At 32.1% G+C, this 24,937-nt stretch overlaps 1 protein-coding gene across 2 annotated transcripts; it reads right to left on the bottom strand.

Annotated features, from left to right (window-relative positions):
- Nucleotides 1-608: 608 nt before the first annotated feature.
- On the bottom strand, nucleotides 609-22,069 carry LOC148605265 (uncharacterized). 2 transcript variants are annotated; one of them, XM_088548244.1, is made up of 20 exons: nucleotides 21,692-22,069; nucleotides 21,151-21,383; nucleotides 20,679-20,779; nucleotides 19,809-19,962; nucleotides 18,462-18,530; nucleotides 16,943-16,991; nucleotides 16,353-16,388; nucleotides 14,869-14,924; nucleotides 14,035-14,231; nucleotides 13,049-13,199; nucleotides 11,693-12,345; nucleotides 10,939-11,121; nucleotides 10,113-10,250; nucleotides 9,091-9,277; nucleotides 8,523-8,899; nucleotides 7,480-7,654; nucleotides 6,542-6,598; nucleotides 5,422-5,552; nucleotides 4,404-4,538; nucleotides 609-1,817 (listed from the first exon to the last, which is right to left on the bottom strand). In XM_088548244.1, the coding sequence occupies exons 1-20, from the start codon at nucleotides 21,757-21,759 to the stop codon at nucleotides 1,695-1,697; spliced, it is 3,273 nt and encodes a 1,090-aa protein (XP_088404370.1). In that variant the 5' UTR covers nucleotides 21,760-22,069; the 3' UTR covers nucleotides 609-1,694. The 2 variants fall into 2 exon arrangements, with proteins under 2 accessions (XP_088404370.1, XP_088404371.1); XM_088548245.1 differs by having other exon boundaries at nucleotides 1,001-1,817; nucleotides 8,523-8,896.
- Nucleotides 22,070-24,937: the final 2,868 nt, after the last annotated feature.

Raw genomic sequence — 24,937 nt, 5'->3', positions numbered from 1 at the left:
TGGAAATAAAATGGTTAATCTCAGTCTTAAAAACATTGTTTCTCTAACAGAATGAAAAATGTATCTTTATGATCAAATACAGGTTAAATTGCTTCATTCAAACTACAATTCTAGCAAATTTTATACTTTAGTATGTAGGTTATCAACTTTTGTGGTTCTGTCAAGGCCACAAATCAGAGATTCCAAGCAAAATGTAAAATTTCCATTTAAAGATCAGACATTATAATGAAATTGAATAACTTGGAATAATATGAGTCTGGTGTAACCTGCAAGAAGACCAAGTTAAATATATTGATATTTTTATGCCTTTTACAGTTTTGGATTAAATAAGATTTATTTTCTTTATAATTTGACAAATTCTGAGATGTGAACTAAGACTGTGAACATTTGTTAAAAATTTGAAAATAGTAACGATCCTTACTCTGTGTTACAGGTTCACTTCTTGTCCGACTGAAATCTAAGGTCATAGGTTAAATTTGTATCGATTACCTTAATGAGGACTACATGCTGAATCACAAATTTAGATTCTTGACAAACCACGAATATTGCTACCCACAAATTACATATTTCTGATTGATTTAAAAACATGCAAGAGTTTCGACAATGAATCTTGATATACTATTTATTTGTATGGCCTTATCCATATCTTTGGAAAAATACACATCAAAAGTAGGTTTTCATAAATATCATATAACCATTATCAATAATTTGAGACAGATCATGTGTATATGCCAGGTAAAATTATCTTATGAAGTAAATATTTGTGAATAGGTAAAATTTAGTCCTGTAAAGTTTTCAAGGTTTGACCTACTGCACAGATACGAAAGAAGATTTATTCATACAAGGTTCAGGTCAGAAAATGATACGTCCAATGAATCTATTTAGAAAATGATATATTAATATTTAGCACTAAAAATTTCCACAAACATACAAGTGAGTAAGTTGATAAGGCTATGGATTTCAAAAACAGAATCATTTTTTATTTATTAGTTTATCAATATTTTTGATAAAAGTCAAGGTTGACTAGAGAATGTTTATACATTTAAACTCAATCCCTCAAACCTTAGTTGTTTATTTCAGTTTTACAAGCCTTCTTCATTAAAACTTTTTGTAAAACTAAAAAAAAAAAATGTTATTATGGCCTTTAATAGCACCAAATATGAACAAGATATGAAATAATGGCACTAAGATCAGCAAATACTTCCTATACCTCACAATTCCTTGCTTAGGAAATATATCACATTCCAATATTATAGCTTGCTTTCAATGGGTTTTTCTATTGAAAGACAAATAGGGCCTTCCATTTTTTTATTTCTAGTAGCAGCAACACTGTACCAAAAGAATTTATTGAATAAACAGAAAAATTAAGAAACTGCATAGAGGGAAAATTTATTAACATATCCTTTACAAAATATTTATTGACTGCCATCAATCCTGAACTTCTGAATATTAATAAAATTTAAATTTTCAAAATCAAATTTTATGGGAAAAAAATCCAAACATTTCTTATACTGTCAAATAACAAAATATGGCTTCTAAAAGAATTTGATTATTTATTCAGAGTTTTTAAGTATGGATTGTCTCCCTTTGCCCATATGTATGTTTGATGAAAAAGCCCTTACAACTGACAAACAAAATGAAATAAAAATACTGATATGACAATGCTTCATAGTAAAACAAACTAAAACACCTAGTCAACCATTGGATACTGTTTTCTTTGAGTTTGCTACGTCCATAGAATCTTCTTGTGTCAGTGCCTGCAAGTCGGCAAACTTAGCCGCAAAATCCATACTGCTTTCATTCATTAGTGTATCAACCTATAAAACAAAAGAAACCTACAGATTGATTTTAAGTCCTATGGCAGATATTTCAACCATTTCAGGATGAAAGTAATTGACAAATGGAACGGACTTTCTTTGTACTAGTCTGACATACTGGGCCAGATCTTAATTGTGCTAGCTCACAGAAACAACCGCCCATAAGTGGCATGTCATCCCATTTGGAAACATTGTTCTTTTTTGAACCAATCACATGCCACCCTTCTCCCTAAAAACCGTGAGCTTGGTGCAGAAACAGTGACTACCAATGTTTAAGTCTTCAGTGCGACTAGCCCCGGGGATCAAACCTACATCCTCTGGCAAAAGAAACAGTCTTGTATGTCAACATTTAAAAGCATGCAATTGCTTTGCAAATATTTTTGTTTGTTAAAAATGCACACTGAATGCTTATCACTTTCCTAAATTGTGCAGCTTACTGTCAAAATCACCCTAAACATCTACCAACTCAAAAATATTTCAAAATTAAATGATAGCATTAAATGTGCCCTTATTTCATTTTTAAGAAAATCTTATTTTTTTTAAAGCAACAAAAAGCAGGAATTGGTAAACATACAGTAAAAAACGAAACAGAACAGTAAAACCTAGACTTGGACAGTGGAATTCCATTTTAAGCAGAAAAAAATCATGTCTATAAATTGCTATTCTCCTGGTACAAAAACTTCATCAAAGTAGACATAATCACCATGAAAAAAAAAAAAAAAAACTAACAGTACTATGACTACTAAAATGGGTTGGGACAATAGTAAATAATTACGTGAGTAAAGTGGATGGTCGCTAGACAACACACGCACACGACCAAAAAATAACAATTTAACCTGTTCAGTGTAACATCGTTGTGCTGAATGACAAGACTTGCACAAAACCCAGGAAACTTAATGAAGCATGACCAAAAACCCTAAAAGCGCACTCTAGACTACATATGATGAAACACCAAGGAGAAAATAATTTCATTCTAATGCACTACCCGTTTAAACAAACGAAATTATATTTCTTTTCTTTCATATCCAAACTGTTTCATAAGGCCTTGTATCTTCAATATTCTTAGACCATCATAATGAAAATCCTGCACTGTTATCTTCGCATTCTAGATCTACCTCAATTATTTTGAATTTTCTAGTACTTCTCTGTCTAAGAATCAGGCAAATGTATATAAGGTGTGGAACATGAAGACAAAAACAGAAATTTTTCTGCATTATACAAGTATTTAGATTTTATAACCATTAGAAAAAACCATCAAAATGTTTGTATTGTTTGCCTCATCAAATTTAATTGAAAGAAATATGGAAAATTGCTTCAGAATAAATTCAAATACTTTTTCGGTTGTTAACTAGGTGTATTGAATATATTTAAGGCAAAAAAAAAAATCAAATTGAGAACTAGAGGCTCAAGAGAGCCTGAATCGTTCACCTGGTTAACCATTTGCTTAATTGAAAAACTTGAGGAATGAGACAGGCTAAGTTAAAATCAATTAAATTGTCAAATGCAAGAAATGCTTTTCATAGCATTTTCATGATCTGAACCAGAATTTTGCTAAAGGCAACAATTTTTGAATTTTTTTCAACAAAACCTGTCTTATGACCCCTAAGTTCCATTTTTAGTATAGGCAGCCGTATCTATTTACAGAATAAAAATCACAACAGTCATTTTGAGCACAATACACTAAAGAACTATTATGCTTATTTTCATTCAATGATCTTAAATGGTTTTAGAGAAGAAGATTTTCAAAATTGTACATGTGGGAAAAAAAACAACAAAAAAAAACCTGTTTCAGGGGTTGTAACTCCTAGTCAATGAATGGTTTTGAAAATTTCGGCATAGGTCCTTCTCATGATGCTTAACAATTTTACCGGATGCCAGAAATTTGGTAAAGGTCTTTAAGTTATTTGCAAAAATACTGCCATCTGACCCAAATGTTTTATTTTTAGTAATGGCGGCCATGTTTTTTCATGAATCAAAAATACCAATGGTCAATTTGTGTGGGATACCCTAAGGAACATATATGCCAACTTTCAATGAATTCTGTGCAATGGATTTGAGAAGATTTTCAAAGTTGCACATGTGAAAATACCAAAAAAAAAACTGTTTCAGGGGCCGTAACTCCTACAGATGACCAATCGTTTTGAAAATTTTGGCACAAGTCCGTCTCATAATGCTGAACAATATCACCTGCGCCAGAAATTTGCTAAACGCAAGGGTTTTTGAGTTATTCGCAAAAAACTGCCATCTGACCCCTACGTTCTATTTTTAGTAACGGTGGCAATGTTTCTTCATGAATCAACAATCCCAACATTTTGTGTGGGATACCCTAAGGAACAATCATGCCAAGTTTAAAGCCTGTCAGTGCAGTAGTTTCAGAGGGGAAGATTTTTAAAATTTGTCCATGACGACTACGATGACGGACGCCAAGTGATCACATAAGCTCACTTAGCCTTTGGCTTGGTGAGCTAAAAATGATGTGCCACACATTGCCTGACTCCTATAAAGAATGATTTTTTGAGTTCTTTATGTTTGTATATACATGAATCTATTTCAATTAGGGCTTATTTACATATCTGTTATTCTTACATCAAACTTTCCCATGATAGATGAATCTCTGGAGTTTTCAAAAAACAGCGTTTGTGGTTGTACAGCTGCGCTCTGTGGTGCTTGCTCTGCTTTAGCCGACTCATTCAGTAAAGACATGAATGATAAATCTCCAACCTGGAATCAATCATTTTTCATATACAGTAAAATTTTGTCAAGTCAAAGTCTTAGGCAAAAATGTTTCAAGTTATCCGAGATTCAAGTCATCAAGGTAAAATTGTATAGGAGTAAGATGAGTTTTGCTGGGACTGTCAAGTAAGTTTGGGTTATACAACTAATGTAGGTAAAGCTTGTCTCAAAATATTAAATGACTGACAAAAAGGGAGAAAAAACGGTTATGATAAGAAGTGTGACAGACAGATGGACACAGGTAAAACAGCATATCCATTCTTTCAGAGAACTGTATAATAATTCTAACACCTGTCATAAAAAGGCTTTTACAAAGTTGTATATACTTGAAAGATGTAATGCAGGTTTTTTTTTCCAGGATTCACTTTCACATGAGAAAATGGGGACAAAAATATAGTACATGATATATACAAAAGTAGTGTTTGTATCTGACATAAAATATTTCAGTATCATCAGTTATTTACAACACTACTGTGTTAAGACCTTAACACAGTAAATATACTTTGAATATATATATGAATAAAGCACATTACTTTTTTCAAGGCATAAGGTTTCTATACAATCCAAAAAGAAACTCCCTGAGACTGAATTAAAAAGAAACTGTCTAGCATTTATTCAGCAATAACAGAACTACATTGATACAAGGACTTTTTAATATAAGTCCCTGCTTTACACTCTTATACTTAACCACCTGAATCAATTGTGGGCTTGCAACTCTCAATGTTGTTTTTGTACTTTCATGTGAAGATTTCAGTTGACGAAATGAGGCCAGATTTTTTTGGTTATTCTGATAAGTCTTTTGTCAACGAAAATGACAAGCGCTACAAAAAACACTATGTAATGTTTCAAGTATAATATTAGTAATACATACCTCCCCATGTAATGTCCACGCATTAGAATTAGACGAAGACAAAGGTCTGGTGGGTGTTGATGTCTGTTTAGATAACGATTTACTCGATATAGCTACTGTTAGTTCTTTGTTACCTGATTCATCAATCATCGCTACAAAACATAAACAATTTCAGTGTTGTTGAAAATTTAAGGTTTGCATGGGAAAACTTCAAATGGAAATTAACTTGCTCACAATTAAAGTCTGCTTCACTTACTTAACATCTTTCCAAAAATTCAACTTTTCAACTTGCCACAGGGAAAGTGGAACACAAAACAGAACTTTCCCACCCCAACATTCTACTTGCCCTGGGTGATGGGAAAGTGGAGTACTAGAACACTTCAATTAAGATTGTGTGAAAAGCCCTTCTAATTCAGATTTTTATGATTTATCAAGGTTCCTGTTGTAATTGGCTTTGGTGGAATATGGAATACCATACATGTAGTATGCTATATACTGTGTGCTTTGGTGGAATATGGAATACCATACATGTAGTATGCTATATACTGTGCACTTTGGTGGAATATGGAATACCATACATGTAGTATGCTATATACTGTGCGCTTTGGTGGAATATGGAATACCATACATGTAGTATGCTATATACTGTGCAAGTCTTTTTCTTTCTTGGTATTATTTTTTTTCATTCACTTTGTCAAAAAGTTCAGCTGATTGTAAATAACAGCTCAGATTTGATAACCTGTTCTACAAATGTACTAGGTTTGCAGATACACCAACCTCAAAAGAAATTCCTGGAAAACCTGATTCCTTAAAATAATGACAATATTTTAAAGCAAATCCAAAAGAATTACTAGTGGATTAAGGAAATGGTGATGTAATAAATTGAAAAAGCAAAAAGCAGGATGTTGTACATGTTGCTAAGAAAACACAGGTTTTTGTGTAATGGTGGAAATACAATTATACATTTAGAGTTTTTGAAATTTTCAATTCTACAAAATGTAGGAAATCTTATTGCATTCAGTGATTGTTCACATGTCTCTTAATTTCTAGATATGGTAAAATAGTGAATTCTGACTTTGCAATATTTTCCTTCTAAAAAGAGAATGCTTAGAAGGGTCGGTATTAACCACAATTTACTCACGTTCAAATGAAGATCCAGCACTTAGAGCAATGTCGAACAACTTTTCACCATCTCCACCTTCAATAAACATACAAATTTTATATACCCATATAAAAATCTTTACTCAGATTGGAGAGTAAAACACTGACACGGTTTCACAGGTCCTTAATGTACACATTTAGTTAACCACTTTTAAAGAGGCTGTCCATGTAAAACCCCTGTGATATGGGTTGCACAACATAATTTTGTTCATAGTGATTTTTTTTTCAATGGAATGTTTATATATGTATCACTGGTATGTCAAATAGTATATATATATTTTTAAATTGTCAACCTATGGATGGCTCAGAAATTGATTTTAAAGTTCTCAAACAAGCAACCAAATTTTGCACAAAATGAAGAGTTATCTCCCCCTGTTCAATGAATTTCAATGTTTTCTATGCAATTGATTTTTCTTTAATCATTGGAGTTAATCAAAAATCAACATTCTTCTTTGAGAAAGGATGCACTTGTGATATGCAATGGTTGACAATTTTTTTTAAAAAAGCATGTGCCACCCACTGCCAGTTTTTTGCATTGACACCAACATGAAAGTTGCATGGTAAGGACTATCCTCATGATAAAATGAGATGTGTGTATTTTAATTATGTGCACAGTAAATGTAATTATTGAATAATATCATCATTAACCTTCCTATTTTAAATAAAAATTCAAAGCATGAAATACCAATTATAATTGAATTATTATTAAAATAAAACATTATCAAATGAGTCAAGATGGCCAATTGAATTAGGAATCTATATGTAGGATTAGCAATGCAGTTTGAATGCTTTTTTTTATTCTTTTTTGACCCATTGTTGGTGAAACTGGAGGGCACCTGATTTACGGGATATAATTTACAAACTGAACACAGAATCAACAATATCAATTTTCAGTGAACTTGTATAACAGTAACTTACCTGGAGGGCCAAAGTTGGAGAAAGACATATCCAGAAGGTTAGAGATGCTAGGCGGAGACATGGTACCTTGGGAAGTTGATGCTGTTGTCACAACATCAACATGATTCGTGGCTATGGACGTGGTAAAAACATTCACTGTTGGAGATGCCAACTTGTCTGGAGGCACTGTTGCAATCTGGAATCAAACCATTCAAAGTTTATCAATTAGTTTTCTGCAAATTAGGTGAATTTCGGACTATTAAAGTTTGAGTGGTAAGTTGAAAAGTTATCCCAGATATTGGGTTGAAAACTGTCAAATTTTAGCTGTTGTGCATACCAAAACATAAACAATACTGGATAAATGGAATGACTAAGTATGAAACTCAGTCAAAATTATATTTCCTTTACATGTGACCCTCATACTACTCAGCAGGTTAAATGTAGAATCCACATTCCCAAGCGTGACTTATATTCAAGTGTGTCCCTTTTAGTCTGGCATTTGTTTAAGACTAGAAACTCTCAATGACAAAAAAGAAAACCATTTCTCCCATTATAAGCCAGTGATTAAAATGCATGGGACTTTTTAACCACAGGGTTAAATTTCTGCAAGTCCTCCCTCCATTTTACATTTTTGAGTTTTCTACAAATTTCATGGGAGATACAGATTCTCCTCCAATGCTCTGAGGGGATTTCAAGATTTCTTCACTCTCCATACTTAAGTCTAAACTTTAAAGTATCAAGAGTGGAGAAATCTTGTTCTAAACATTGCTGAAGCTGGTGGCTTGAAATCTAAACTTTAAGTATCAAGAGTGGAGAAATCTTGTTCTAAACATTGCTAAATCTGGTGGCTTGAAATCTACACTTTAAGTATCAAGAGTGGAAAAATCTTGTTCTAAACATTGCTGAAGCTTGTGGCTTGAAATCTAAATTTTAAGTATCAAGAGTGGAGAAATCTTGTTCTAAACATTGCTGAAGCTGGTGGCTTGAAATCTAAAATTTAACTATCTCGAGTGGAGAAATCTTAGAATCCCCTGTAGACTGAAGGAGAATCAATCTATACAGACCTGTGTTGTTTTCATATTGACTGGTAGTTGATCGGGTCTCAACGTTATGGTTCTTAATGAGCCACTGCCTTGGGACTGCAACTGGTCTGGACCAACAGTTATAGTCTGTCCTGCACCAGGGCCTTGAGCTAACAGTTCAGGACCCATGGTAATGGTCTGTGTAGGCCCTGGAGTGACTGTATGGGACTGTAGCTGCTCTGGACCCATGGTTATGGTCTGTGTAGGTACTGGAGTGACTGTATGGGACTGTAGCTGCTCTGGACCCATTGTTATGGTCTGTGTAGGTCCAGGAGTGACTGTATGGGACTGTACATTTAATTGACTAGGATTTAAAGTTATTGTGGGTTGCTGGGTATGGGACTGTGCATTCTGTACTACTAAAATAAAAAAAGAAAACTATACATTTTCGAGATTTAATCCATCAATTATGCAAGTATATGAACTACTATCTGAAGAGTTATCTTATTTTAACAGATGTAGCATTTCTTCAATCAGCAAATTACATCTGAAATTAAATTAAAATGATATATCCTTCGTTATTTATTTTCAAAATGTAACATTCTCCTACCTGGTAGTGAACTGGGGTCTGATAAAACTGGTACAGAATTGGACACATTTATCACAGAATTAAGATTCTGTCCGGGAGGCCGAACAAGTGTATACATATTTGGAGCCTTTGGAAGTATGGTTCTCTGTACAACCATCGGCCGTCGTTTGATCTGCTGTATCTTCTTTCCGTTACGATACCCTGGAGCCTGAAAGTAATTGATTGTATTGTATGTAAGTAATGAGAAAGAAATCAGAACATCTAATTAGGTAGATGAGCTAAAACTGTGAGAGACCTTGCTGATTGTATTCCACTGTCAACAACCAGCCGTATTCTTACTTTAGGCAGGTCTACAAATGGTTTAGTAGGTAATTTTCGTGAGGAATTAATTTGCTTATTGTAGCAGTCTGATTAAATATACCAAATTAAATTCTTGAAAATATTGGTTTGGTATTTAGACCACAACTTAGCATCCACCAATATTAGAATCACAAAAACTTTGACATACTTTTTTGCCTTACATGCTCCTTAATTTACCCCTGCCAAAATGTACACATATTTGATGCTCAACTTTAATAGACAATAAAATTTGTTTGTAAAGTTGTCAGGACAATTATTGTTCGTTGAAATTTAAAAAAAAAAATCATTAACAGATATACATACATATATCATACTTATTTTCAGGTCGTAGCATTTGACTGATTGGATGGTCCAAGATATTTACACACAGGCAGCAGTCAAAGAATTCAACTAATCTATTTCCATTTAACTAATCACATTCTAAATCTCTGCTACTTAGTGTTATTTGTATCATAAATGTGAGGTACTGAAATCCTGAAAGGTTGTTTAAAAAGCTGAAAAAAAAGTTACCACCATTTTCTGTATTTGCATGACTCTTAGACAAACCTGTACTTAAGTCATGTCTTTTTGCTGTTGTTGTCTTCTTGTAGATGGGATATTATTTTTGTAAGGTTTCAACTTTTTTACACTGTACAGACATAACATTGTCAAAATACATGTACATACATGTAATTGTTACCTACCAGAGCATTCAATGTTTGAGAAAGAGTTCGGTTGGCAGATACTGATCCGGGGGGTGCAGTATTCTTTTGAAGAAATGATGCTCCCATCACAGGTATCTTAAAAACAGCCTCCTTTCTCTCTTGACTAGAATTTGAAGGCTAGAAAAAAAATGCATAAAAAAAATGAACAACAAAGAAGAAACTTTTTTTTTATCAAAACACTGAAATTTATGAGGAATAAGCTATGCACATAGTCAACCAATCAGTGACTTCCATCTCTAGGCACTTATCAATGTAATTTTTCATTTTTATAAGGAGTAAAATGATTGGTTAAGATTAGAATCTAATTTTTGGATTTTACATTGTAAAAATTTAATCCGACAAATGACCACAAAAATAGGCACTACATATATCATGTTCAATTCTAATTGGTCAATGACAGATTTCAGACACCAATCTGTAGAGGGAAGACATATGTGAAATCACATACTGAAAATGCTGTGGAATTACTATGACAGGCCCCATATAATATATAATATATATCAGATCCCTACACGAAAATGCCCTGAGAAGTAAATTAGCCCTTAACCTTGTTCATGTAACTAATACAAATCTTGATTAACCTCATTTTTTGCAACTGGATTAACATAACGAGGACATAAATGGCTGTTATTTTTTGGTAAATTTAGACTAGTTCAGTGTAAACCAAACATGACTGCAAGGAATGATCCATAAAATCAACATACTGAGCCATACTGCTATCTATTTATCTTCTATGGGCAGTTTGAAATATGAATAACCAACATTACAAACCATCCCAACTTGATATTAAATACAGAAAACATACCTCTTTAAATTTAAATGTGGTCTGAGTAGCAACATCGACCAATCCATCAGCTGCCTTTGAAGACAAAGGATTTTTGCCAGTTGCTTTCTGACCTTTAGTACAACCTTTTGTGGCCTTTGACCTTGCAGCACCACATGAATGACATGGAGAAGATGACGATGATGTTGAAGAACTGCCTGTTACCTGAAAAATGAAAGTAATTCTGACATGAATCACTGCTGAATGCTATAAAATTTTCAAATCACAAGGCAGCAAGAAAATAGAGTAGTAAACAAACTGCAGTATTTTGTGAAATAATACAGTAGACCTGATCAAATTTTCAAATTTGCAACCCTCCTATGTGAATGGTAAGATATATTTAAAATACCACTGGTTTTATAGTACCACGACCTAAAATAAACATGTAAGTTGATACGATTTAGAAGGTAATTGAAGAATTAAAAAACTGGATAAGTAAAGATTGAGATATTTCCACTTATTAAGTTATATGCAATTTCTTCTTTTTTTATATTATTTTACAGGGATAAAAGGTAGCAATCGCTCAGTAGCCAATGGCCACAAGATTTTGAACTGGGCTATCAAACTTTTAAGTAAAATTTAGTTGAACATATACAAAAATACAAAACAAAAATATGGCATGGGCTACCAGCTTGTATTTCCTAATTTCACCCCTGTTTTACCATTCTACATAAATCTCAAACTTTGAATACCTCTTCATACTCATTGACTGGCTATAAACTATGCATCTTAATACCTTAACATCTGTCATTTCCATGACAGCTAAATGCACCAAACGCCTGAGAGTATTTGTCAGCTGGGACTTAATGAGATCTTCAACAGTTGTCTCCTTACAGAAATCATACTCAAATTTAATTTTTTGGTCCTTTCCAAACATTAAGTACAACTGTGCAATTGTCAAATTCTCAGCACTTGTAGAAGACCAGCCCCTTTCCAGGGCGTCTTTGATGTTCACCGTCTCTTGTTCCTCCTTTTCCGAATCTAAGCACTTTTCTTCATTATCACTACTAGTAGTCCTTGCTACCTCTGATTCATTACCTCCTGACAAATATTTTTTCCTCTGAGGAGAACCATCTGTAGATTCTGTTTCCGTCAAATTTTCTGTACTTTTTGAGTCCGCTTTTGACAAGGGTGTGTCTGGAAACATTGCATTTTCACCCTCACTGAGAAAAGCTACATCTACCCCATGGCCATAAGGGCCAGCTGAACACGACGATGTTGGGGTTGACCCCAATTTAATATCTTTCGTATTTAACCGGGATTTTGGAGATTCAAATAATCCATTTTTTGGGTCCATAAAATCTACAGAATGAGAATTTTCACTACTGAACACTGTGGATATCGTCTTTGTGGTTTCACCTTTCTTTTCTCTAGATAGAGAAGGAGAATCTACAAAAACAGAAAACGAAACTCCATAAGTAATTTACAAAAAAAGGAGACCATAATATACAATTAAGGATATTTAGAAAATGAAAGCAGAAAAATATTGTAAAAATACTTCTTATTGAGAGTATATTTATCATGATTTTTGCACACTTTTTGTTATTACCTTGCTATATTTTTTTTCAATCTCACATTTTCTTTGCTTCATCTTTGGGTCGAGAATTTTGTGCTTTGAAGCTGCTTTACAGAATGATAGCCTTAATTTTTACATGAAGTTTATGGCAAATTTAATTTAACTAGTATCACTTTCAATACAAATCTAAATGGTCTCCTGGCGTAAATTTTACCAAATGTCGTAAAAGTAAAATTAATCGTAAGTTATGATGTAACAGTGCTATTTTCTGTTATGACGTCATTACTTACGATCAACTTTACTCTTACGACTTCATGTGAAATTGATGCCTGAGGAATTAGGATAGCATTCTAGGTACCTTTGCCACTGTTTATTGCCATTGAACATCTATGTGATTGTTTGAACAGTCCGAAGCAGAACTCATTGTTATAATGTAGGGTAGAATTCTACCAAGTGGGTTAATAAAATCACTTTCAAGCCTGATACATGACTTATTGTTCAATGCATACTGCCATAGAAGTTTCATGCACAATTTTGAATTCATAATTGCAGCTTTTAAGTCTGAAATATACTTACTAAGGAGATTTTCTCTATAATCACTAAAAGTAATATTAATCTTTGGTTCTTTAGTTGCTTGTAATGTGAGTGGTGTGATATCAGAGTCTGGATGAGGGTATACTGTAAGAACTGGTGCGGTCTCTGTATCTTCTCCTGACACATTCTCTCTCTGAATTTAGGTTAAGGAATATCATTTTATTTGGAGGAATTCACATGGTGTGAATAGTATTGTCACTTATAATGTACATTTCCTAAAGCATTTCAAACATGAAGTTGCATGCATTGTGCTATGCATAGCCCTACTTGTACAACGAAGTTGATATCAGATGGCATCCACAATTGCTTACAATGTATGGCCCATCTATGTAAAGCAACACACTACATTTGCAACCAATCTTTCCATTGAGAATCGAGATGACTGGTATGAAATTTTGACTGGTTGACAAGGTGATTCCAACTTACCACCCACTCACTGAGTGGGGTTATTATTTTGAAGCTTGTATGGAATAAATTCCTTTAATGTACTGTGTGAATTATAATACATTTCACAAGTTTTCAATATTCTACAAATCTTACCATAATTTTGTATATTCCTACAAATAAATTATTTTTACTCGGCTAAAATTTAGAGGATAGTTAGAAAAATTGAGTTCAAGTTAAGTATTGTGTTGCTTATGTATAGATATATATATACAATATACTACAATTATATTTTGTGTATGTTTTAGAATAATTCATGTTGATAGTGTTTTATCAAAACCATATTAAAACAAATCTGCTTCTTCAAAGAGTGGAGGTACTGACTTCATACGTACATAAGTATACTGCAATTTTAGGACAAGAACAACAGATTGATGGTATTAAGTATAAACTTAACGCAGGGATTAAATTGCATCAGCATTAAATTTAGCTCATTCATCAAATATGATACCATTCAACGTCCCATTACCATGACTAGAATAATGTTTTAGACTCTCCACTATCGTTTAAAAAAAAAAGGATACAAGTTTCGATCTCTGGGATTTCCACTTTTGACTAAGATAGGTCAGTACTGATGACAGAGTTCTGTTTGGCTTCAACATCAACTTCAACCTGGGGTTAAAGGCTAATTCCTGAACAAAACTCCATGCTGCATTAGTCTTTGGGTTCATTTCGACATGAATCTTATTTGGAATTCTGTCAGAAGGATTGCATCTGTTTTCTATATGAAATAAAAACATGTGCAATTAAAATATACATTTATTATTTAGTATACACACATGTCCACAATTACCTTTTCTTTCCCAAAATGCTTGCTATTCCAATGGACCATCCATGAAATTTCAAGAGCTGACACATTAACAATAAAAAACCATATGATTAAGATAATACTTTTTTCATTATAAAGAACCAGAATTTACACATGGCCACATAGATTAAAACACGGTTAAAAAAATTAATGTAATCTTTTCCTGATTTCAAAAAATGGGAGGTTACTATATGTAGATGTTTTACCATACCACATCCTAAAATTTTAAAACAAATAGAAGAAATTATGACATGAATGAATCAAGAAAAAAGTTGTACATTAAATGACTAAAACTGGTTTGTCTGATGTAGATACTTTAAACGTACTAATTCACTATCTTCACAGTGGATAGAAAACCTCTAAAAAATAGTACTTGCAAATCTGTTTTTTAATGCTAATCTGTTTTTGGAACCCCGAAAATTGATACCAGCAAATACGTTTAACTTACAGAATCTGTGAAAGTTAGCAACCACGTAATGTTTACAGTAACTGCCTCAGAAATAAGGCTAGAGAATTTGTCACTATAATAGCTAAACAAACTAAACTTTACCTGAAGTATCTATGTTGTTGAGTTTCTTAAGGGCCAAACATATTGGTGTCTTTATTCTGAAATCAGATATCAATTGATGAAAACAAAAGTCGAAATTATAATGCAACTGTATTAAAAGTTCATTGATTGAGCAATACAAAAAGCTTGTCATGTGGTCCACTTATCATACTAAAGAGCAGTGTTATAATTAGAGTCAATAACTTGTTTTTGTTGGCTGTCCTTTTTTTTAACCTTTGAGAAAGACCTTTCTAGTTACATTTTTATCAACTCTAAAAATACTTTCTTTCATAGAAATTCATAAATGAAGTACACACAGACTTTCTCTTTTTTTTCCAGATCAAAATCATGTATAGATTTTTGTAAATTTAGATCTTACAATATCGCATTGACAAAATTGAAGAGATATAAAAGTAAAACTATAATCATACATTTGTATTTCCCATATAATTTAGAAAAGTTTTTCCTAATATGTATAAACTGAATATCAATCATCGATTTCTGAATAAAAACTGTCATCAATAGTCAACCGGTATCCAACTTCACACACATTAATAACAAATTTTTTCACACTTTTTTAAACCTGTCCTTAAGGACGTAGACCTAGAGAAAGGGACTTAACTTTTGAAATCAGTGATATGTTTGTTAAATTCTATTTCACCAAAGCCTATTAAGCTTTCATTTGAAACAGAATGAAATCAGCCCAAGTTACTTTGATGCTTACATGAGATTGGTATATCACATACTGAATACAAACGTTCCAATGATTTGTATGAGTTGTGTCCCTTACCCTAGATCTACCTTTTTAAGTTAATTTGTAATCTGATTCATAAGTATTTTAACAAAGTATTATCCAATACTTTAATGATACTAAAATGGAACTTATTTCAGCTGAAGAAAATTTCCTTGATCAACATATTGAGATTCTCAAAACTAGACACTTTTTATCAATTTGAATTTTCCTGCTAATTTTACAAATTTAAAATCACTGCTCTTCACTTCCTGTTTATTAATCATAAAATACTGATGACAGGTTGAAGACTTTGAGTGATAACTGTATTAAATGGAAAATAATGAGCACATTAAATGCTTCTTGGCACATTACTGCAAGAACTTCATTCCCTAAATGCTTATTTATTACTAAAAATCTAAAAAGGAGTCCCACAAACCTTAATTCATTTGAAGACTACACCTTGATTTTATCAGCAGAAATAATAAAATATTGTCGAGATGAAGAATTGCCATGTTATAAAGATGTTCTTTATGATATAAAAGGAATTACATTTGGACTATATTTGTGTGTAACGTTCAGAAACAGTAGGGAAGTTTCTGGCATGAACCAGCGACATTAGGTATTTTGATAAATCATAAACCTCCAAATTAATAGGCAGAAGGAAAAAAGGAAAACTGATTAAGTTTCTAATTAATACATTTATACATCAACCTCACATGTGTAAAAAAATAAAATATTCTAATATAACACAAACCTGAGATTCTTTCCTCTTATCTTTACAGTAGTAAAACTGGAAAATACAAATCAATTAATTAGTTCCAGAAATTTAAGTAATTTAAAAGAAATTGCTTTCATTTACCAGAGTTAGAAATAGTAGCCTGCCCACCAGCCCGATACAGGCTATTTTTTGGCAGGGTTGGCTAATTTTAGCAAAAAAAATACATAGCCATATGGTAAATATATTGCAAAATTGTATTCAGGACTGGCTAGAATTTGAGCGAATTTCCTATCCTGCATTTACAAATTACTATTTTAGTCAACTTCATTACTAAATCGAAGAAAAAAAATTCCAACAGTATCCTGTTTTCTGTGACTAAAGACCCCAGTTTAAAATTTAGAAATTATGGTTGTCCTGTTAAAATCAATCAGAGTCCATCAAGACGACTCAAATTGTTAAGCCCTAATTTTTTTTTGCTTTCTGGCAACCACTTATTTTCAAAAATTTTTACGAAGTTAAATAATTAACCATTATTTATCCTGAATACATTTATATCGCTTAAATAAACATTTGAAAAAAATCAAAATAATTAATTTTAGTTATTTCCCTCAACAACTACCACATACCCATTATGCACCAGGTCATTTAGTTTTGCACCAGTCTTCTCATCTAAACCTACAAAACCAAAAAGAAACAAATTTACATTGTACACCTTAAATCTTATATTCTTCCACCACAAGCATTGATTTTGAAAGAGTTTTAAGCCATAATTGTACATTAAACCAGTATATTGCAGAGATGATTTTACAAGGTCTACAAACAAAGCATAAATTGGCAAAATCGGAAATAAATATGTAATAAAAAAAAGAATCATAACGGTAAAATCTGGATTTGAAATAGCAGATTTCCACTAATAAGTGGAAAAAATTATGTTTGAAATTGGTTGTACACTTGAACCTCGATGTGTTGAACTCCGATTATTCGAAACCTCGGATAACTCGAACTACTTACGAAGTCCCAACAAAACTCCCCTTACTCCAATACAATTTTACCTCAGATGACTCGAACTCGGATGAATTGAAACCTCGGATAACTCGAGGTAATCAATCAGTCCCCTCGATATGACTTCTGGGTTAATTAACCCTGATGTCTCGAAGTCAACTAATTAGTCGGAAAACTGATTGTTTTATTACAAACCATGATCGAAGTGTGTTTTAACAACAATTACCGTGGCTATTAGAATTAATTTGTCGACACTCTTTATGTTTATGGTTTGATTTTTTTATTTAATTAATTTAAAATTGTGCGTTGTTAAAAGAAACAAATTTTATTAATAACTCGTCAGAATTTACACTAACAGTGATATTTTGATACATTGAATTTTTTTTAAAAATACAGATGAATTGTAATGGTATCTGTCTATTTAATGACACATCATAAAGGCGATAGTAAGAGTATTTCAACAACTACATTCGTCTCACTAGTGAATCTGAAATTTTATCATAATATTGTAGAGCACATGGTTTGACAATACTCCTGATTGTGAATCAAACAAAGCAGCATGTTATGAACTATGGCGTTTTTGATATAGAAAAAAATTCAATTGAAATTTCACTACAACACTCACTGCCATTCAGTATTATAAACATGATATACATACAAAAAAATATTTTCCGATATGAAACGCGTGACAGTACAAAGTACTGTGTAAAATGAAGCACATGTACAAGCACAACAAATGATGTAAATACAGAAACAATCATGGACCAAAATACTTGTATTTCCAGTTTATCCTCGACCTCAGATTACTCGAACCTCGAATAACTCGAACATTTTTGCATGGTCCTTTCGACTTCGACTTAACGAGATTCGACTGTATGTTGTAAACATTGTTAAATTTATATTACTGGACTACGTATTACTAGCTTGAAAAGGGCTTAAGTTAGTGAAAATTCTGAAGAAATATTATACTCAAACTTCAAAAAAAAAAAAAAAAAAGATAAAAAACCATCAACATTTTACATCTTTTTTATACATGAACACTGACAATTTGATTACAGCTTTTTCTTCAAGTGAAAAACCAGTAGTGACCACCAATTTAGTACATTCCAAGTACATTGTAAGTACAATGAATTGAGCTGTTACCTTTTATCCTCTTTCTAAGGACACCATAATTTATCAACCCATACAATTCTTGGCTCTCTTTCTTCACCTCTGAAAATAATTTGAAGAAATAAAACATTAAAACCTACTTATTATATAGATAAGCCAGTGTTTTATTGAATGTTCTTGGTGTAATAGATTTTTATAACTCACATCTATGATTTCACTCTAGGACTTTTTCCCACAAAAATGTCACAACATAAATATTGCTATGTCCAACACATAATTTAAAAGCAATGATTCAAGCATTTCACTCCCCCCTTTTTAATTAAGACTCTCGGAAATTGCTCATCCGATCAAGAAAATTTACTTTTGGAATTTGCACTGACATTTTCATTGACTACAAATTTTTTACTCAAACCAATTGGGAAGTTTGTCACTATATTTGGGAAAAAAATTGATTTGACATTGGCAATGAAAAATGTGTTAAAAAAACTTGAGTTATCATGAATAACTCAAATATTATCATAGTGTCAAGCATGCATGCATATAGAACTCTTTCACAGAACAACTCTAGTCTACTTGTTCAATCTAGGCATTCTTTCCAATATTAATTATCTTTTATCAATTTCAAATACTGCACTAATTTAAATTAGATACAAAATATTTCTATTCCCATTGATCTTCAATTAAAATTATCTGATGTTTTGTTTGTTCCTATTTCAACATATTCTTCAGCAATATGGGGGCTTGATAATAAGGCTACTGTTGAAAAATTACATCTTCAATTTTGTAAATGCATATTGGGAGTAAGATCATCTACACCAAATTTTATGGTATATTGGTAACTTGGAAGATCCACACTGGAAGTACATAATAAATTAAAAATGGTGTGTATTTGGCATAGAGTAGCTTCTAATGAGAATAAATTGTCAGGAAAATTATACAAATTATTACTGTACTTAAATGAGCATGATAATTTTAATTTTAAGTGGATTAATTATATAAGGTCTATATTTGATGATTGTGGTTATAGTGAAATATGGAGTATTCAAGAAAATGTCAATTTTTACTTCTTAAAGATGAATATTAAACAGCGTCTCCAAGACCAGTTTATCCAAAGATGGTTCACTTATATGAACAATTCATCTAGAGGGGAATATGACTCTAATTTTAAACATGAATTTCGATTGGAACCTTATCTTTTAAAACTAAAATCGGGGCAACGGGTACATATTTGTAAATTACGGGTTTGTAATATTCAATTTTCTATTAAAATTCTACATTTTACATTGATTTTGTGAGAGTCTACCCACTAATTTGGAAGGACTTACGTTATGAAAGTTACATTTACAAATTTCTTTAAATTTTTGTGCTACCATGTTATACCTGGAGCAGGGGTAATGAACTTTGAAATCTTGTGCCATGTTCTGTAATAGAAATGTCTGACTTGGTCTTTATTCTTCACTAATGAAGGGTTTATTCCCTTCTTTTTGCCTTTCTGGGCCACAAATGACTGTATAGCCTCGAAGTCTTTTCCAACCTGGGAAATAAAAATATCATTCATTTAATCACATTCAATTATTATTATTGTGGCTGAAGATTACCGAAAACTAATTTTGCTGTTTCCATCTTTTTTGTTCTATACCAATTTCAGCACTAACAAAATAAGGAATAAAAAAATATTTTTATAAACAAAAAATTAATTCAAACAATATTTAAAATGATATTATATAACCTAATAAGGATCACAAAGTTTTAACAAGATTTAAAGCATTAGAAGAGAACACAATCTGAATATTCACTATTCTTAATAATTCATTATTTTCAATAATTTTGTGACCTATGCGAATAGAGGGTTGATATCTTAAACTACTGCTGGTGTATAACTGCACGTAAGTCACAAAAGAAAAAAAATGACGTTTAGGAGAGCAAAAACAACAAATTATATTACAATTTTACATTTCAAAATTTGTTACAATGGGATCCAAAAATTCACAGCTTTCTATGCAGTAGGTTTGTAGTATTCATTTCTGTTTTGTAAAAATGGTGATTAAAAACTTCAAAAACAAACACAAAATTAGTATGCTAAACCATTACTGTTTGTACAACAACATGAATTATCTCCCCTTATTTTCATTAACTAACTAGTTTTTGTTCTTGTTCAGTGTGAAATACAATATACTTTTTGTATTTTACATAAGAAAACATGTCTTTGTATTGTATGATTCATCAGATGTAACAAAGCTAGATTTGAACCTCAAACAGTCCTTCAAAGAATGCATCTTTATCATCCACACTCCAGAGTTCCCATTGTCGCTTCTGTTTTGTTTCAGGGGTGCTAGTTTTTGTTTCTTTTGCTGAAAAAATAAAATAAACATAGTTACACTAAAGCTAAACATACCTGAATACTTTTCAACTGTAAGTGCTGCTTTTTTTCAATTACATAAAATTCTTGTATTCTAAATTAAATTGACTATGTTCCTAAGATAAACTTCATTGTTCATATGCAACAGTCTTTTTTGGTAGTGTTCACACCATTCAATTAATCAAACTACATTGTATAATGGTCGTTAAAAATTACAGTTACTATACATAAAATTTATGAATCAGTTTTTCTTTAACAAATCTTTCCCTTTTGTATAAATGATATGTTTGTGTATAGTTCAGGTCAAACAATGGCCGACTGTTTTTTTAGGTGTATTTCAATAAATTTCTAATCTTTTCATACCAGCTTTCTTGGTAGGTGAAGGAGGAGGGCTGAAGTTTCTTTTAGGTTTTCGTACAACACGAGATCTTGTAACGGCACCAGGACGTGCAACCTTGGTAGTTTCTTCAGACTGTTGAGTAGTATTTGTACCCCCTTTCCCTTGTTTGTGTTTCGAGTCTTTACTCTCACTTTTGGCGTCACATTTAGCTTGTTTATCTTCTGTCACATCATCTTTAGTATCCGCTGTCACAATACTTAAATAAAACATTGGTTAGAAATGAAAATATCAATTAAAACAACATTTAATTCAAATATAAAAATTCAACATGGCTGCCAAGTTTTTGACAACATCGCTTTTGGACATCGCCTGTTTCTCCACCAAATACATATCAATTGATCGCATAAATATTGTTTGAAAATTGCTTATAATTAAGTTGAAACATTTCCTCAGATTTTGCACCCAAGATTACAATTATCTGTACAAACATAACAAGGAAAACATCTATTATGTTTGTAGTAAAATCGAACAAAATGGCGGTTTCTTCTCTGATTGCGGTCTTACCTATTTCTTTCTTTTTCTCCATAAATCCCTTCTCCTTGTTCGGTTTTTCTTCTTTTCGTAATAGGCATAAGTAATACCTAATTTCTTCCACTTATTTTACGATGCTTCATAACAAATATAACAACAAAATCAACCATAACAAAAACACAATAATAATCCAGGGCGAACGACCCTCTCGGAACAAAGTCAAAACAACTACGAACTGTCAATACAGTCGGAGCCGTATTATCAATCAGTGATGCCTCACGCGCTAAATTCTGCCAAATTTGTTAATTGCAAACTCGCAAAAAATCAATTCGCTACATTTCACCAAATAATAAAACAATGAAAATTCATTTGAAACTTGGCAAATATGATACAAATATCAAGAAAATTGCTGTCATGTGACTATTTCGACCAGTAAAATTTTCTCTCATTTAATATGACAATATTGCTGAAAAAAATTGCCAAAAAGCATGTAGTGATATACGCAATTAAGGTGTTTACAATATATTTAAAGATATATGTATAAATATTTAAATTACTAAATATATGTAATCTGTATATTTCATAGATATCTGGAAGGTTTTTAAAATGATAAAAGAGGTTTGGTCATTTTATAGCGTACATATACAGTATTTTGAAATATTGCGATAAATTGTGATCGTGAACTACTATATGAGTTTTTTTTAACCATATTTTTTTGCCGTCATTGGTATTTTTCCAAGTTTTAATTGCAGATTTATACGTCGAATTTAAAGAATCATATTAACACCCGCGTTTTGAATATAAGTAAATTGCCGAAAGTTGGCATGGGATTTGCATGTAAAATATACTTACATAAATTTCCTTTCCCCTTTCGGCTACCCAGACTTGACTTTTTATGAGCAACTCGGGGGATGTTTCTAGAAAGCAGAGGACCCTTACCCTACCTATGCACCTGGTCCATGCTCCCGGTTTTTAATGGCGTCCGAGTTGCCCATTTACTTTTGTTACTTTGTATGCATTATTTTGGTTATTTTATGTTCTTTCTTCTGTGTGTTTTCCGTGTCTGGTCTTTGTCACTGGATTACATTCTTTTGATTTCCGCTAGAATCTTGGTCTCCTCGATTACACTCAAGGCAAGGGCGGAACCAGGCACTTTGAAAAGGAGGGTGCCAAGTCGGGCTTTTTCAGAAAAGAGGGGATGCTAGGACATTATCTGTTTTTATCCATTTTACACATGAGAACGACTAATTTTCTAATTAAATGGAGGGGTGCCAACTTAGGCGCTAACGATACACCTACCTCACGAAACGATACATCGTGATACAATGGCAACGATACAACACACAACAGCACGTTGTTCTATTTATTTTCTTCTGTTTGGAATAAAAAATATTCAACAAGATAAAAAAATAATGAATTTTATAAAAGCCAGAATTCATACTTTGATTTTAAGAAAGATTGATTGATTTTTCCTCACAAGACATGTTCTACTTTGCTATTTGAATAGTAATTTAAAAAAGTCTTATTGAAACCCCAGACAATAGTATCGTATCGTTTCGTGACCAAAAGTATCATGATACATCGATATCCGATGAATCGTTTCAACCTTAGTGCCAACCCCTGGCACCCCCTGGATCCGCCATTGATTAAGACATTCACTCGCGGAAAGTTCCGCTCTTTAAACTTAAATAAGAAAAAGCAAGAACAAATATATCTTTAAAAGTAGGTCACTGTCCCTCTACCAAATCTACTAACATTGCGGGAGAGCTGTACGACTTCGTGTTATCAGAAAGATACATTTACATTTTGAATAATGTAAAATTGTTAAAGGACTAGTCATCTATGCAGTGGGAAGGTAGATACTGTTAAATTCCGTCTGTTCTATTTCAAAAGTTTTTCATGAAACCCCAGCTTGACATTACAGGTCAAGATGATAGAGATAAACATTGTGGAGTTTTTTTTGTCGATTACCAAGTCTTACGCGATTTTAATGGTGACAAATATACAGAGAATAAATATCAACTACAGACGCCGTGCGAATCATTGAGTCCAACTACCGATATAGCAGACAGTTTTTACGATGAGACCACTTTCATCCATTAGCTCAGACCTCCAATTTATGTAGTTTTTTTTACAAATAATTAAGGTACAACATGATACCTACTATTTTGTTTAATTGCCTATATATGGTTTTTCCTATTTTTTCCCAATGATGACTTTGAATGAACGTACTGACGGTGCGTACGGTGTTGGTACCATACTCGAACGAACTGGCGCTGATTATGAAACTAAACTGTTAAAAAAATCAAAGCATGACTGTTATATTTTTTGGGTCTATGAAAAATTATAACCTCAATCACGTGGTGCACACTAGATAACCTGCTTAGCAGGTTATTTTCAATAGTGCAGCACGGGTGAGGTTATTTCAAAAGAAGAATCATTCCTTAGCTTATAATTTAATTTATGTATAAAAATTTAACTAGTAAGGCATTGTAAAAGGTTGATGACGATGCAGTCACATCGTAAAATTTGGTCTTTGAGATAATGGACAAAAAATATTCAACGAGAAAGCGTGTTACTTCTTAAATTAAATTATTCGAAAGTATTTGTAATTTATTTACAGTTTGCTATCATAACTGAAAAAAACCCCAAACGCCTAAATATATCATAACTAAAAAAAACAACAAAACGCCTATATATATATATATATATATATATATATATATATATATATATATATATATATATATATATATATATATATATATATATAATGCCAAATTTGACGCGTTACCAAAAACAATGACAACAATTAACATCGTACACATCGCCATTGCTACATTTTAGTAATAATAACGATAAAAACATAGGTCATTGATGGAACCTTTATGACTCTTTACATAATTTTATATAGATATGTAAGGATTACCCATATCATAAATAAAATAGGCTTACAGAATATCTGAAAAATTGTGTAAGGAATACATTATTAGAAAACTGGGGTCATCGATTTTTCTTTTGATATCTAGTTAAAACTAAAGTTCTCATTACATATGGATTATTTTCCCGCCAATTATCTCCCCCTTATAAGAGGCTTTTAATATGTTACATCAAATCAACCACTACTTGCACATTGAAAATACTTCTGTGTGAAAACTACACAGTAAAACGCAAAAAAAAAAAAAATAAATAAAAAACAACGTTAAAACAAACTAACAAAGTATATAAATATATTAAATTTACCCATCCAAAGTTGATATCCCACAAAAGTAACGGACG

Source organism: Perna viridis, chromosome 10 (genome assembly GCF_037379345.1).
Source record: "Perna viridis isolate PV_CMFRI_1.1 ecotype Kerala chromosome 10, ASM3737934v1, whole genome shotgun sequence".
Lineage (NCBI taxonomy): Eukaryota > Metazoa > Mollusca > Bivalvia > Mytilida > Mytilidae > Perna > Perna viridis.
The sequence above is the reverse complement of the archived record's forward strand: the minus strand, read 5'-3'. Positions and strand labels throughout refer to the sequence as shown.